Source organism: Spinacia oleracea, chromosome 2 (genome assembly GCF_020520425.1).
Source record: "Spinacia oleracea cultivar Varoflay chromosome 2, BTI_SOV_V1, whole genome shotgun sequence".
Lineage (NCBI taxonomy): Eukaryota > Viridiplantae > Streptophyta > Magnoliopsida > Caryophyllales > Amaranthaceae > Spinacia > Spinacia oleracea.
Window position 1 is genome coordinate 22151555 of NC_079488.1, and position 14893 is coordinate 22166447.

Below are 14893 nucleotides of genomic sequence, written 5' to 3' on the forward strand. Positions count from 1 at the left end.
TCATTGGAATATTCATTGTGTTTATGTTAGTAGTAGTTTTTAGAGTAACTATATTTTTTAAAAAGTTACTATAACTTTAAAACAGTAACTATGTGTTTAAAATAGTTACTATATTTTTTAGAAAGTTATTATAAATTTAAAACAATAACTATGTGTTTAAGATAGTTACTATGTTAAGAACAGTTTATAGTGACTTTTTGATAAATAATAGTTACTATACGATTACATTATGTAATATGTTATTTCGAGTATAAGATAGTGACTATATGATTATAATGGTTACTATATTTGTACAATAGTTACTATATTATAATAATAGTCACTATGTGTTAAGCTAGTTGTTGTGTGATTATAATGGTTACTATATGTGTACAATAGTTACTATATTATTATATTAGTTACTATATGTTTGAAATAGGTACTATGTTTATTTTATCATGATGTGTTACCATATGTTTATTTTCTTCAATAGTTACTATATTATTTATATAGTTACTATATTATTTATATAGTTACTATATTTTTGAAATAGATATTATGTTTATTTTATCATGACTTGTCATATGTTTATTTTCTTTAATAGTTATTGTACGTTTTATATAGTTACTATATTTTTGAAATAGGTACTATGTTAGTTTATTATGTTATGTGCATGTTTTTATGTTATTCTATATTTTTAATGATATAGTTACTGTATTATGGATAGAGTTACTATATTATTATCACATCAACTATGTCTGCAACTCTGTGACTAAATGACCATCAATAATATTTATAGGTATTATATCTTGTATTATAGTAACTATATGTTTGGTATAGTTTTTTTATGTATATTATAATGTTCTTTTCACGTTCTTTATTGTCTTCTATGTTATTAGTAATAAGAGTTACTATGTTATGATCACAACAACTATATGATCATAACAATAACTATATCTACAACCTTACTCGTATATGACTTCATTAATATTAAGAGTTACTATATCATGTATAATAGTAACTATTAAAAATATATAGTTACTATTATACATGATATAGTAACTATATATTTTTAATAGTTATTATCTTATCATTATGTTCTTTTTATGATCTTTCTTTGTACTCCATGTTATTATTAATAAAAGTGACTATATTATTTTGACAGTAACTATATGACTATAACAATAACAATAACAACAACTATATATGCAATTCTGCAAATATTTTACCATCATTAATTGTAAGAGTTACTATATGATGCATAGTAGAAACTACACGTTTTACATAGTTACTATGTTATTTTTTCATATTTAAATGTTAAATTATTAACTTAGTTTAAATATTATTGATTCAGAAATACAAAGATGATGCACCTAGAATTGAAATCGTGCAAAGAATAAATTCTGCAAGGAAAACAAAAGCAGGAGGAGAAGAAGAAAATCCTGACAACAATGGAAACCAAGAACGTGGTAGAGGAAGGACATGATGTGTTGGTGGAAAAAAGAGACGTGGTCCAGGTGGACGTGTCGATTAGTATTTTTTAGTTCAAAAAACATTTGAGTTTAACATGGTTTATTTAATAGATGCAAAGAATTAGAATGTCGTAGCTAAAACAACTAACCAAGTAGTTAATGTTTTCTTTATTATTGTTCAAGAGTTATAATTACTGTTACTTTTGATATAGTTACTCTTTTATTTTCAGTAATTATGTGATATATAATAGAAAAAATTATTATATGACCTCTAAACCATCTATATCATATTGTTTATTTTTATAATATAGTAATTGTTTTACAGCTAAAGTTATTTTTCTATATAATATAGTTAATCTTTGGATAGAATAATTGTTCTCATCGAAATTACTATATTATTATTATTTATTTCATAGTTACTATTCTGAAAATATAGTTACTTTACAGAACCTATAGTTTCTATAATTTACTCTTTTTGTCTGCAAGAATGAATATATAGTAGTAATTGTTTTACAGTTAAAATTACTTTTCTATATAATATAGTTACTCTTTGGATAGAATAGTTATTCTTATCATTATTATGTTCATAGTTATTATTCTGGAGATATAGTTACTTTACAGAACTTACAGTTTCTATAATTTACTCACTGTTAAAATTACCTAATTACCCTGGTCCATGGTAATCTTATGGTGGACCGGGTCCATGCAAGTGGAATTGACCTTATTTTAGCTTATTGAACTCATAAGACCATAATTGAACTTATATGACCTAATTGGACTTTATCTAAACTTATCTGACCTTATTAGACATTGACTTATGTTATTTGTGTGATCTTGAAGTAATAGAAAAATAATTTAGGATCATCCGTGCGATGCACGGGTCCTAAACTAGTAGTAATAGATACTCCCTCCGTCCCATAATATAGTGCCTGTTTTCCTAAAATGGTGTCCCTAAATGATGTGCCTATTTCTATTTTAAACCATTAATTTTTACTTTGAAAATTGTATTTTTTGACTTTTATTCAACCCATGTGCTTGATTTTTGTCTTTTTTAGGCCTATTTATTATGTACACACCTTTAATCTCTAATTTCTCTCTCCATAAAAGCCAACTAACATGTATTTTATCTTGAAAGAACAAATAATTATTGTTTTTATTATCAATGTTATACTTTACCTTAATAACCGTGATTTTGGTCAAACGGACACTATATTATGGGACGGAGGGAGTAATAGATAGATTAGTGTTTGATTTTGGATTGAATTTTATTTTAGATTTTATTTTTAATTATTAGGGTGTAAGGTATTTATATTCATCTGTCAGATCGGGTAAATTTACAAGGGCTTTTACGAGAAGACAAAGAAGCTTATGACGGAAGCTTTGAATTGGGGTTAATTCAAACCACGATTTGAAACGCGAAGCCAAACCACAGTAACAATTGCAGTTTGAAGTTTGAGCGGCGAGATGGAAACCCCAAGCCCTTTAATCGTTCAGAAGAATTTACCCCAATTTTACAAAACCCTAAAACCAGAATCAACCTCAATTTCGTCCAAATTCGAACCCATTGATTTAGAGAAACCACAATTTCACCCCTCATCTTCTTCGCTCGGCAACAAAACGGCGGATAATCATCAAAAATTTGTAAGTGATGTTCTAATTTTTCAAGTAAATGATCGTCATTATGGTAAATTCAAGAACAAAGCTAGTTCTTCTACAGCTAGAAATGTAGTGATTGATTTGAACGACGACAATTATGGCGGTAAGGGTGGGGGTGCTGTTCTTGTTGTTGATGATGATGATGATTGTATTTTTGTGAAGAGAGAGAAAAGTTCTACGCCTAAGGGGAATAATAAGAAAGACCCAATTTGTATTGAGGAATTTAAAGAATTGAAGCCTAAATTGGGGAAGAATTTTTCGATTGGTATTCATGATTTTAATTCAGTACAATGTGTTGATGATTATGATGATGATAATGATGAAATTAGGATTATTAATGTGAAACCTTCCTCCTCTACGTTTTCACTTTCGACTAGAAAGAGGAGAAAGCCCTTTAGTGGTCCTTCAGTTAGTGAAATTGGTGAATCTTCTGGGTCAAAATTCGAGGGAAATGATGAAATGGTGTCTGAAATTGATGATCCCATTGAAATGACGTTTCTTTGTGAAATATGTGCTGATTCTAAGCCCCAAAAGGAGGCTTTTAGTATAAAGGGTTGCTCTCACTCATATTGCTCTGATTGTATGAAAACTTATGTTGCTTCGAAGCTCCAAGATGGAGTTTCTTTGATTAATTGCCCGGCTCCTAGTTGCTCTGGTGTGTTAGAGCCGGAATATTGCAGGGAGATTCTCCCATTTGAGGTTTTTGTTCGTTGGGGAAATCTTTTGTGTGAGTCGGTCATACTGGCCTCGCAGAAGTTCTATTGCCCGTTTAAAGATTGTTCGGCATTGTTGGTTGATGATGGGAGTGAGAAGGTAACAATGTCTGAATGCCCAAGTTGCTTTAGAATGTTTTGCGCGCAGTGTAGGGTTGGGTGGCATGCAGGGATTGAGTGTGCTGAGTATCAGTCTCTGAGTAAGGATGAGAGAGACAAGGATGATATCATGTTGAGGAAACTTGCTAAGAGTAAGAATTGGCAAAGGTGTCCAAAGTGCAAGTACTATGTAGAGAAGTCAGAGGGTTGTCTCTATATGAAATGCAGGTAACTTGCCTTTCCAAACTCCCATTTCTTCCCCCCAATGTTTCATTATATTCTTGTTGCTTCATGAGGATTGATATATATTATTCTACTAACATTATCTGTGGCACTATAGAATCAACAAGTAAATTATTTCTGAACAATGGATTCGGTTATATTTAACCTTATATACGATTATGTGAATGCATTTGAATGGTTTGTTATGCTTTTGCCAATAAATGGGGTCCAAAGGGAAAATGTTTGATATAACTACTAATTCATTTGTGGTAACATTTTTTAAAAGAATATAGTATTTCATTTATGATCCCACCTTAAAAAACCTTTTCTTCATTCTGTGTGGATATTGGATGTGCATAAAGTAAGCTGATTGTTAACAATCTGTGGCTGGAAACACCGACTGATTGTCTCCTTTCTTGTTGTTCAACCAAATTTTGTCAAACCCAAGTTCATCGAGCTTTAGGCTATAACGTATTATGTTAGTTTTATTACTTAATACGTAGTAATTGGAAGTTCTGAACTAGCTATCAGCCTCGTGGCTATGTTTTGAATGTTATATGGTGGCTTGTTTCTTTCTTTTTTTAAAGAATATCTTAGAGATCAGCTAGTATTTATATTGCAAATTTGTTGTTTCCTCTCCCCCTCAGAACTCAGAAGTATCCTGAATCATGATAATTGATCAGTGTTTAGAACCAAAGGGAAAATGTTCTTATGACTATTTGATCTTAATTCATTTGTGATAACATTTTTTAAAAGAATCTAGTATTTTATTTATGATCCCACCGTAATTTTTTTTTCCTCATTCTATGTGGATATTGGATGTGCATAAAGTAAGCTGGTTTTTAACAATCTGTAGCTGGAAACACTTACTGATTGTCTCCTTGTTGTCCAACCAATTTTAAATTTTTTGTCAAATCCAAGTTCATCGAGCTTTAGGCTATAACGAAATATGTCTTATTATTTAATACATAGTAATTGGAAGTTCTGAAATTTTTGAGATGAATCATATTTCAAGTTATCAGCCTCGTGGCTATGTTTTGAATGTTATATGGTGGCTTTTTTTTTTCTTTTTTTAAAGAATATCTTAGAGATCAGCTAGTGTTTATATTGCAAATTTGTTGTTTCCTCTCCCCTCAGAAATACCCTGAATCATGATGATTGATCAGTGTTTAGAACTAATTTTGGATACAGTAGTATACTAGTATTGCACAAGCAAACTTGATTGTAATGTTTGCAGTTTTACCCTAAACCAAGGAGTAGCTACACCCTACTTAAACTTGGATATTATATGATTTATAGCTGTCAGGGTTCTGGCCTTCTGGGTATTGGTTTTTATTAGTAGAAATAAAACATTTTTGTAAATCAATGTTCTCTCTCATTCTCATTCCAGTTCTTTGCTACTGAATCATTGTTATTTGTCATTCCTTGTCGTGGCTCTTTGCTAACTGCATCTTACTGAGAAATCAGATGACTGAATTGTCTAGGCGTGATCTTTTTCTTACCCCATTTCCCCCTTAAAATGATCACAGGTGTGGAGTTGCTTTTTGTTACAACTGTGGATCCATCAATACAGACCATAGATACCACAACTGTAAAAAATGCGGGCGTTAATCTTCAGGATTCAGTGGTTCCATTTTGAGAGTTGAAGAGTTGCATGTAAAAAAGCAGGTTTGTTGCTGATCTTATTTCCATTGATATGTCTGCATTTATAAAAGTGTTTCAACTTCCTTTGTCCAGCCTGTTTTCCCCTTCTAAATGCTTATAGTTGCAGCTTTACTGTTCACTGTCATGCGAACACTGGTAAGTTTTTTTTTAATATGCAGAGTTCATAGAAAGAAGGAAGTCTAATGGTACTATATGTTTCCAAATGTATGTCAAAATGTCCCTAGAGGTTTATGGGTAGTAATTGGTCAGATAAACTGGAAAAACATTAGGATTGTTTTTATGCCTTTTTTTTCTTTTACCTTATACTTCCTCAGTTCATTTTCACTTGCAACACTTCTCTAAAATAGAATAATAATACTCGCAACAAAATACAAATGTATAGTCTTTTAGTATGCAATGTTATATATGCCCTTATTTTGCTTTCTTTAACTTCCCACCAACCAAATAAAAAATGAAAATTTCTATTTATGCCCTCGCATAAACTAGATCGATTCCATTTTCTTAGAATGTGTGAAAAAGTGTGTTGCAAGTAAAATGAAACAAAGGAAGTACTGATTATATTTTTTAGAAACAAAGGAAGTACTGAGTATACCGGTTTGTTCCCTGGTATGTTTTCTAGAATCAGACAATACTTGTGATTTTAAACTTTTGATAACCAATGATCATGCATATATTTGGTTCCTATCTTCAAGTCCGGTCGACATTTCAGATTTTTACACCCCTGATTGATGCTTCTTTCAAAAATTAGCACCAGTCGTGTGAGAAAACGATTTTTTTTTTTAGGGTTTCAAATTATTAATGCCGTCTTAAATTCCCTAACCCTTGGTTCTTTTTGGACATACAGATGTGGACTTCCTACCAGTTCTGTTTGGATTTGGCGTCTTTGCCAAAGGATTTCAAAGAAGGTTGTAAGTTTATGTTCGGATTTAGGATATCTAGAAACATGATCCAATTTTGTAACTATTTAATGGTTCTTAGAAAGTTGATCCTCTGTAAAAGAAAAGAACTTGCTGTGAGTTTCTGGGTTAGATCATCTGTTGATCTCCCATTATTGACCAAATTAACAAGGTTGATTCAGGAGTTCCGTTCGTTCATTACTTCTTTTTCTCTGTTGGTAAAGACTAGGATTTTTTGGATTTTACCATCTTAAAAAGTTCCAACTTTTGAAACTATCACTTTTTTTAAAAAATAAAATAATTACCACCTTTAATTTACAATTTTTTCTGAAATCACCACCTGATAACGTTTTTTGTCAAAACTTCCGTTGATGGGCTGACTTTGACGATTTATTTTCTTTTCCAACCATTTCACCTTTCACTCTTTCTTCTCCTTCTTTTATTTCCCTTTCAACTTCCATTTACTTCCTCTTCTTTAATGTTTCTTCATCACTTCACTGTGCTTTTGAACCTTACTCACTCAATCCAATTTTCTCTCTCCTCCATCTCTGTTACACTCTTCAATCAAGTACTTGCATCTTTTAATTTCCGTTTCTCGTTCATAGTACTTGCAAGCAATGAATTTTCGAGTCGGATTTTCATGAGTCCAAGCAGTTAGCCTTGACACAGGAGCTCTGCAATGACAATAATCAGATGGTCTGTCAACCTGCCACAAAGGCACAAACAATTGAGTTTAAAACCCCACATTAGAAAACCCCAAAATTTACAAACGAAGAACCATAATTTCAAAATGTGAGGAATTATCTATTTCACTGCTCTAGCTATGATGATAAATGGAGGAAATTACGAATTTTGTTGCCTAAATAAAATTACTTGGGAAAAATTGAAGACAAAATGATTAAATTGGTAATTTTTTTAAAAAAAATAAAGGAAGGTATGACAATGGAAGCTCCATGGTTTAACAGAGGAAGAAAGGAGAATAAAAAGGAGGGAGATGTGAAGTGGTCGTTGAAGTGGGGCCCTTAACGACAAATTTGACGGAAGACGTTATTCATGTAGTACAAAAATACTCATATATTTCCTCCGTATTTTAATACTCGCAACGTTTGGACTTTTGCCACTATTCATATAATCTACTTTGACTATTCGTAGTGTTTTTTATATAAGATAAAACATAGTCATGTGTGATATTGTTAGATTCGTTTCAATGTGTATTTTCAAAATATCAACTTTTTATAATTTTTGCATAAAGAGAATTTAAGATATAAATGATCAAAGTTGTGCATTGGCATGTGTGAAACTAACAAACATTGCGAGTATTAAAAGACGGAGGAAATATAACCTTTAAAAAAAAAGCATACATAGAGTACCCACGAATTTAATAAATAATTATGAAGGAAAGTCCCTACAATATTGTTTATTTATTTATTTTGGATAAAAAAACGTAACAATAACTACAAGAACTAATACAATGCGAGCATTCGAGCAACTAAAGTCCGGACTTAACAACTAGTACGCACGAAAAAAACGTAACAACAACTACAAGAACTCATACAATGCGAGCATTCGAGCAACTAAAGTCCGGACTTAACAACTAGTACGTACGGAAAAAAACGTAACAACAACTACAAGAATTCATACAATGCGAGCATTCGAGCAACTAAAATCCGGACTTAACAACTAGTACAAACGTAGTACGTACATAGTAACATAATAATGAGAATAATAAAAAGTTTGAAAACAGATTAACAGGTCTAGGATTATTGATTTTCATCTTGTCTTGATGGCTTCTTCGTTGTTGGGTAAAATAACTAAAGGGCGTGTTTGGCGGTAGTGGGTAACGTTTCGACCGAGTCAAGACGTTACTTGTAAAATTTGTAAGTGTTTGGCGATGTAGCGGTTTAGATAGCGGTTAACGGTTGAGTAGCTTTTATCAAATGTTAAAATTAGTAGTGTTTAAGGTAGCGGGTAGTGTTTGACAAATATGGAGTATATACTAAAGTTTTAAATAATATTTCAACTTTTATTTTATTTTATAATATCAACCGCTACTTTGCCGAACACTATATCAGTTACCCATTACTATTAACCGCTACCCGCTACCGCCATACTAGTGTTGTTTCAACCTTTATCTACACGTACCGGTGTTGTGTAATCTGGTAGCAAAAATCCTTAAATATAATATTGTTCAAACCTAAACACAAAGGAAATGATGGTTCCATGCTGCAAAGATGATACTCCCTCCGTTTCTTTTTGTTGTATCCATTTCCATTTTAAGCGTTTCATATTGTTGTATCCATTTGGAATCTATTCTATTTTTGGACATACATTTTATCCTAAAATACCCTTACATTTCTATCTAATTACCAAAATACCTAAAGATTCTACCCATATTCCCACCTAATTTTCCCCACTCATAATATTTAATTCTTTTCCCTTCCCCATGTACCCACTCTCTCACCTCCTTTATCACCCATCATTTTCACTCCTCTCTCTTACCTTATTTCTTTATTATTTTCACTCCTTTATTTATTATAATCTCTTACACCCAATCATTTCTCTTACACCCAATCATTACACTTATACCCATACAAACCAATATTTCAATTTTCTTAAAAACCACACCAGATTCCAAATGGATACATCAAAAAGAAATGGAGGGAGTAATAGTTATAACTTCAGGATCCTCACTGGCATCCACAGTGACAACTTGTACCACATACGAAGTACTCCCTCCGTCCCTTAATACTCATACCGCTTTTCTTTTAGGGCCGTCCCTTAGAGCACTCCCAATGGTGAGGAAAACCAAAAATCTCACGAGAATTTACTACACTATTTGGTGAGATAAAAAAAAATCATGAGTGTGTAGATAAATCTCACGAGAAAACTCACGAGGAAACAGTGTAAAAATATGAGTGTGAGATTTCGGTGAGGAAGCTGCGTGGGATTGGTAGTGGGCCCCCCACTTACTTTATCTTTTTTTTTGTCAATATTGTTGGCAGTTGTACGTAACTCAAAAAAAAAAAAAAAAAAAAGTTAATTTACTGTTCACGCTGACTGTGCGCGTGGTGGCTGCGAATCACACGCTGCCACGTGTCACTGTCAGCCAATAGAAAAAAAGAACTGTTTTTTGTAACGATTATATTTTGTAACGGCTATTTTAGCCAAAAATAATTTATAAAAAAAAAAAAAAAAATCACCAACGGCCATAAAATATTTTTCTCTATAAATAGAGACCAAATTTGCTATATTTCTACACACTTTCAAAATCACTTATTTCTCTCTAAATTCATTAAAATCATTTTCCTCATGAATGGGATGCAAATTTGTGAAAAATTTAAATAATTAAGTGTTAATAAATATTTAAATAATTAACATAAATGAATGAACATTAAAATAAATACATAATAGATGAAGTATATTGGAGAAATAAAATGTGGTGGGGTATAGTGAATAGTAGAAGATAGAGTGGTGAGGAAATTTTTTTTTCCTCATGAATGGGATGCAAATTTGTGAAAAAAAAATCTTATGAGAAAAATGATGTGGAGGAGTAAGAAAATGGTAGAGAAATAGTGGTGAGATTTTTTTTTTTACTCATTAATGGGAGTGCTCTTAATACTTGCACCGCTTCTATAAATGAAAATATTTACCAATATCATATTATTTCTCACACTTACCTACTACCCCACCTACACCCCTGCTCACTACAAAAAATCATTTAAAAATCCACACCCCCCTCTCACCACTCCCCACTCCTTACACATTTCCCACTAACTATATTAAAAAAAATACCCCACTATCAACTAACACCCATTAAATTAATAAGTCAATTCAAATGTCTTAAACTCCGCACCGGTCAAACCGGTGCGAGTATTAAGGGACGAAGGGAGTACCATTTTCTTGAAGTACGTTTGAGGCGATTGGCTGGTGTACAACAACTACGGAGTATATATATACTCCCTCCGTCCCTTAATACTCGCACCGGTTTGACCGGTGCGGAGTTTAAGACATTTGAATTGACTTATTAATTTAATGAGCGTTAGTTGATATTGGGGTATTTTTTTAATATAGTTAGTAGGAAATGTGTAAGGGGTGGAAAGTGGTGAGTGGGAGTGTGAATTTTAAATGATTTTTTGTAGGGAGTAGGAGTGTAGGTGGGGTAGTAAATAAATGTGAGAAATAATATAATATTGGTAAAGATTTCCATTTATAGAAGCGGTGTAAGTATTAAGGAACGATCCGAAAAGGAAAGCGGTGCGAGTATTAGGAGACGGAGGGAGTATATAGGAGTATTCACGGGTTGCATTTTGATACAACGATAAGGGTTTTAAAATTTAATCCTCTAGTCAATGATTTTAGATTAACATTAACCGTCTTTTGACTGGAGAAATCTGTAATAAGGATCAAAGGAGTATTAAGTGGAAGTTCTATAGTAGAGAGCTAGATCTTCCGTCTCACCAATTTTTAAATGTATTTTGTTCACACTCAATTTATTGTGGACCTTGTTTTAAAATAAAGTCAACAATTTATTCTTAATTTGTTTTGGTATTTTATTAAGATTATTTATGAAAAAAAATATCAAAATAGTGTCGTTGATACATGTTGTGCTTGAATGATGTGATTTTAAGTCACACTTCGTTTTTAAAACATAGGGTTGAAGACATTTGAGTCTTGATTATCATGCTACAAAATCAGTGCTCTTTACTTCTTTTGCAAGCCAGCCATTTTCATTCATTGTAATAATTTTGTTGTTGCTCAAAGTGAGCCTTACAAGCCTTTAAATAGGCGGCGGATTACAATCCCAAAGTTGCTGACAAGCATCTTACCAACCCTACAATCCAGCTGTCCTAAATTAACTTAGAAAACAACAAAAGCAACATTGCCATATTTGGCAAGAAAACAAAACATAGGCAGTGATCATTTTAGGAATGAAAACTGATTGCTGAAAGTGGGCTTGATACTTGGGCTGGACTTGCATTTTCTATATTCTCTTCTTAACACTCCCCCTCAAGCTGAGAGTGATGATGATGAGCACACTCCCAGCTTGGAAAGAAGGTGCTTGTGTTGAGCAGAACTCAGAAGTTTTGTGAAGACATCAGCTATCTGGTGTTTAGAGGGAACATGAGTTGGAGAAATAACACCATATGTAGTTTTGTCTTTGATGAAATGACAATCTATGTCCACATGTTTAGTTCTCTCATGGTGAACAGGGTTTGCAGCAATGGCTAAGGCAGCTTGGTTGTCACAGAACAGTGGAGTGGTACCAAGATTTGTGAGACCAAGGTCTTTGAGAAGTTGTTTCTGAAGGAAATAATGCCCTTGGTCCAAGTATGCATTCTATGTTAAGTCTAATAAGTGCGGTTCAGTATTAATTAACAAGTTAATAATTCAGTGAGATCAAGTGAGCTGAATGCCTAGCTAGAGGCCGCTTCAGTTCAAGTGGAATTAATGATATTAATCCACAACTTACTCTTGACTGAACCCGTAGGGTCACACAAATAGTACGTAAACGGATCAAGTATTTAATGGCATTAAATACTCTATCTATGGATATTCGGAATCGACGGATCTTGGTTTCAGTGGGAGCTGAGATCGTCACAGGCAAGAAATGAATACTCCGAAAACGATGATATTGCCGAAAACGGAAATATGGATTGTATCGGAAATATAAATATTATCCAAGTCGCAGATGTTGCCGGAAACGGAAACATGGTACGTATCGGAAAATATTATCGGAAATGGAAATATTGCCGGAATCGGAAATATTGCCGGAAACGGAAATATTGTCAGAATCGGAAATATTATCGGAATCGGAAAATAATTCCGGAAACGGAAATATTAAATATTTGTTCGAAACGGAAATTAATTCCGGAATCGGAAATATTAAATATTGTTCGTATCGGAAATGAATTCCGGAATCGGGAAATTAATCGGAAGCGTATCGTACGAATTAACATCGGACGAGGCCTGCCAGACGAAGGCCCAGCACGAAGCCGGGCCATCGCCCAGCAAGCCAGCGCGCCACAACGCACCAGCCAAGGCTGCGCCAGGCCCACCGCAAGGCAGGCCCAGCGCGCGCCAACGCTGCGGCAGCGTGTGGGCCTCGCAGCAATGGGCTGCGAGCTCGTGGGCTGCGCGCGCGCGCATGGCGCCCCTCGTGGGCTGTTGTGCGTGCGTGTGTGTGTTGGTGTGCTATACGAATCCTAAAGCCATCAGGTTTCAACTAATGATTAAATTCCTAAACCTAAAAGGATGAATTTATTAAATAAGAATTCTATTAGGATTCTAGTTTAATTAATTCGTATCCTAATAGGATTACGATTCCCTTTCCATACCTCTATAAATAAAGGCCTAGGGTCAGTAATTTGTATAGAGTATTCAAGTATTCAAAGTGATTTTTGAGAGCAAAAATCCAGTCATACAATTGCCTATACTAGCCGAAAATTCTAAGTACCTTAAGGGCGATCCTAGTTGGTTAAGCTTAAGGCGGATCCGGGCGTGCTGTGGACTATCTACGGAGGGACGACACTTGGAGTCCTAAAGACTTGTTCTTGTTCGGTTCGGGCGCAGCTAGGGAAGGCACGCAACAAAGTGTATGCATCTAAACTATGCTAAATGATTTTGTGTAAATAATATGCTTTCCTGGCTTTATGGTTTTTCCGCATGATTTATGTTTTGTCATATGAATCATAACCTAACAGTTTCAGCCACATAACCTCACATACAGTGATGGGCATGGACCTGTATTCTGCTTCTGCAGAGGATCTGGACACCACAAATTGCCTTTTAGACTTCCAAGAGATGGTAGATTGACCAAGGAGAATGCAGAAACCAGAAGTGGATCTTCTTGTGGATGGACACCCAGCCCAATCATTATCACCGTATGCAGTTAGAGTAGCAACATATGTGTTGGCTAGGAGTATACCCTGATCAGGAGAGGAAGATAGGTACCTTAGCAACCTTTTAGCTGCTTGAAGGTGAGCTGAAGTAGGGGAATGCATAAACTTGCTAAGGACATGTACAATGAATGCAATGTCTGGTCTAGTTATAGTAAGATAGATTAGCTTCCCTACTAGTTTTTGATATGGTTTAGGGTGAGGTAGAGGATCACCAGCTTCTGGAGTGAGAGATACATGACTGTCCATTGGCAGTTTTAAAGGTTTACACCCTTGTGGACCATACTCAGTGAAGAGATCCATCACATACTTCTCCTGAGAGATAAAAGTACCTTCCTTGGGTTTGTCAACCTCAATTCCAATGAAGTATCTCAACTCACCCATGTCTTTCATGTAAAATTGAGAGGAGAGAAATGTTTGTGCCTCCTTGATGGACTCCATGTTGTTTCCAGTGAGAACTAGGTAATCTACATAGACAAGATAGCAGTGAAGGTGCCATTGATATGTTTAGTGAATAGAGAGTAGTCTGCCTTAGATTGTACAAACTGATTCCTCTTGAGTGCAGAGTTGAGCTTGGCAAACCAATGTCTAGGTGCCTGTTTGAGACCATAGAGGGATTTTTGCAGCTTGCACACTTTGTTTGGGTCTGGATTAACAGGGTACTCCCCCTCAGCTGAAACCTTCAACCTATCACCAATTCATGTGTATCCCAAAGAAAGCTTCATGTAAAAATTTTCCTGTAAATCACCATGTAAAAAGGCATTCTTTACATCCATTTGGTGCAAAATCCATTTTCTAAAGAGGCAACAACAAGAATAGATCTGACAATAGCTAATTTGGCTACAGGGGCAAATGTTTGGTCATAGTCTATGCCATGTCTTTGTCTATTTCCAAGAACTACAAGTCTGGATTTGTGTCTTTCAAGACTGCCATCAGAGTTGAACTTTTTTCTGTACAATCATTTATTACCCATGTCCTTTTTTCCTGGTGGCAAGTCAGTGATGTCCCATGTGTGGTTCATTTCAAGGGCATCCAATTCTTCATTCATAGCAGCCACCCATTTTGGATCTTTTATGGCATGTTTAATATGAGTTGGTTCATTGGATTTGGATTTTGGGGCTGTCTTGGAAATATTAGTCATGAAACAGGAAAATTTTGGAGTGGATGCAGTTGGGATAATGGTTCTCATTTTTTCTGGTGAGTTTAGATTGGCTAGGTTAGTGTAGTAGTCACCTAACCAGCCTGGTGGTTTAGAGTGTTTTGTGGACTTTCTTTGAGGAGGTGGTGAAGGATTG

General features: G+C 34.3%; 2 protein-coding genes across 2 annotated transcripts; one reads left to right on the forward strand and one right to left on the reverse strand.

The window, feature by feature from the left end:
• The first annotated feature begins 2782 nt into the window (after positions 1-2782).
• LOC110796789 (E3 ubiquitin-protein ligase RSL1) lies at positions 2783-6900 on the forward strand. The gene is made up of 3 exons (XM_022001872.2): positions 2783-4147; positions 5671-5809; positions 6651-6900. The coding sequence occupies exons 1-2, from the start codon at positions 2916-2918 to the stop codon at positions 5750-5752; spliced, it is 1314 nt and encodes a 437-aa protein (XP_021857564.2). The 5' UTR covers positions 2783-2915; the 3' UTR covers positions 5753-5809; positions 6651-6900.
• Positions 6901-11709: 4809 nt separating this feature from the next.
• Positions 11710-14039, reverse strand: LOC110796797 (uncharacterized mitochondrial protein AtMg00810-like). The gene is made up of 2 exons (XM_056835739.1): positions 13428-14039; positions 11710-12003 (listed from the first exon to the last, which is right to left on the reverse strand). The coding sequence occupies exons 1-2, from the start codon at positions 14037-14039 to the stop codon at positions 11710-11712; spliced, it is 906 nt and encodes a 301-aa protein (XP_056691717.1).
• Positions 14040-14893: the final 854 nt, after the last annotated feature.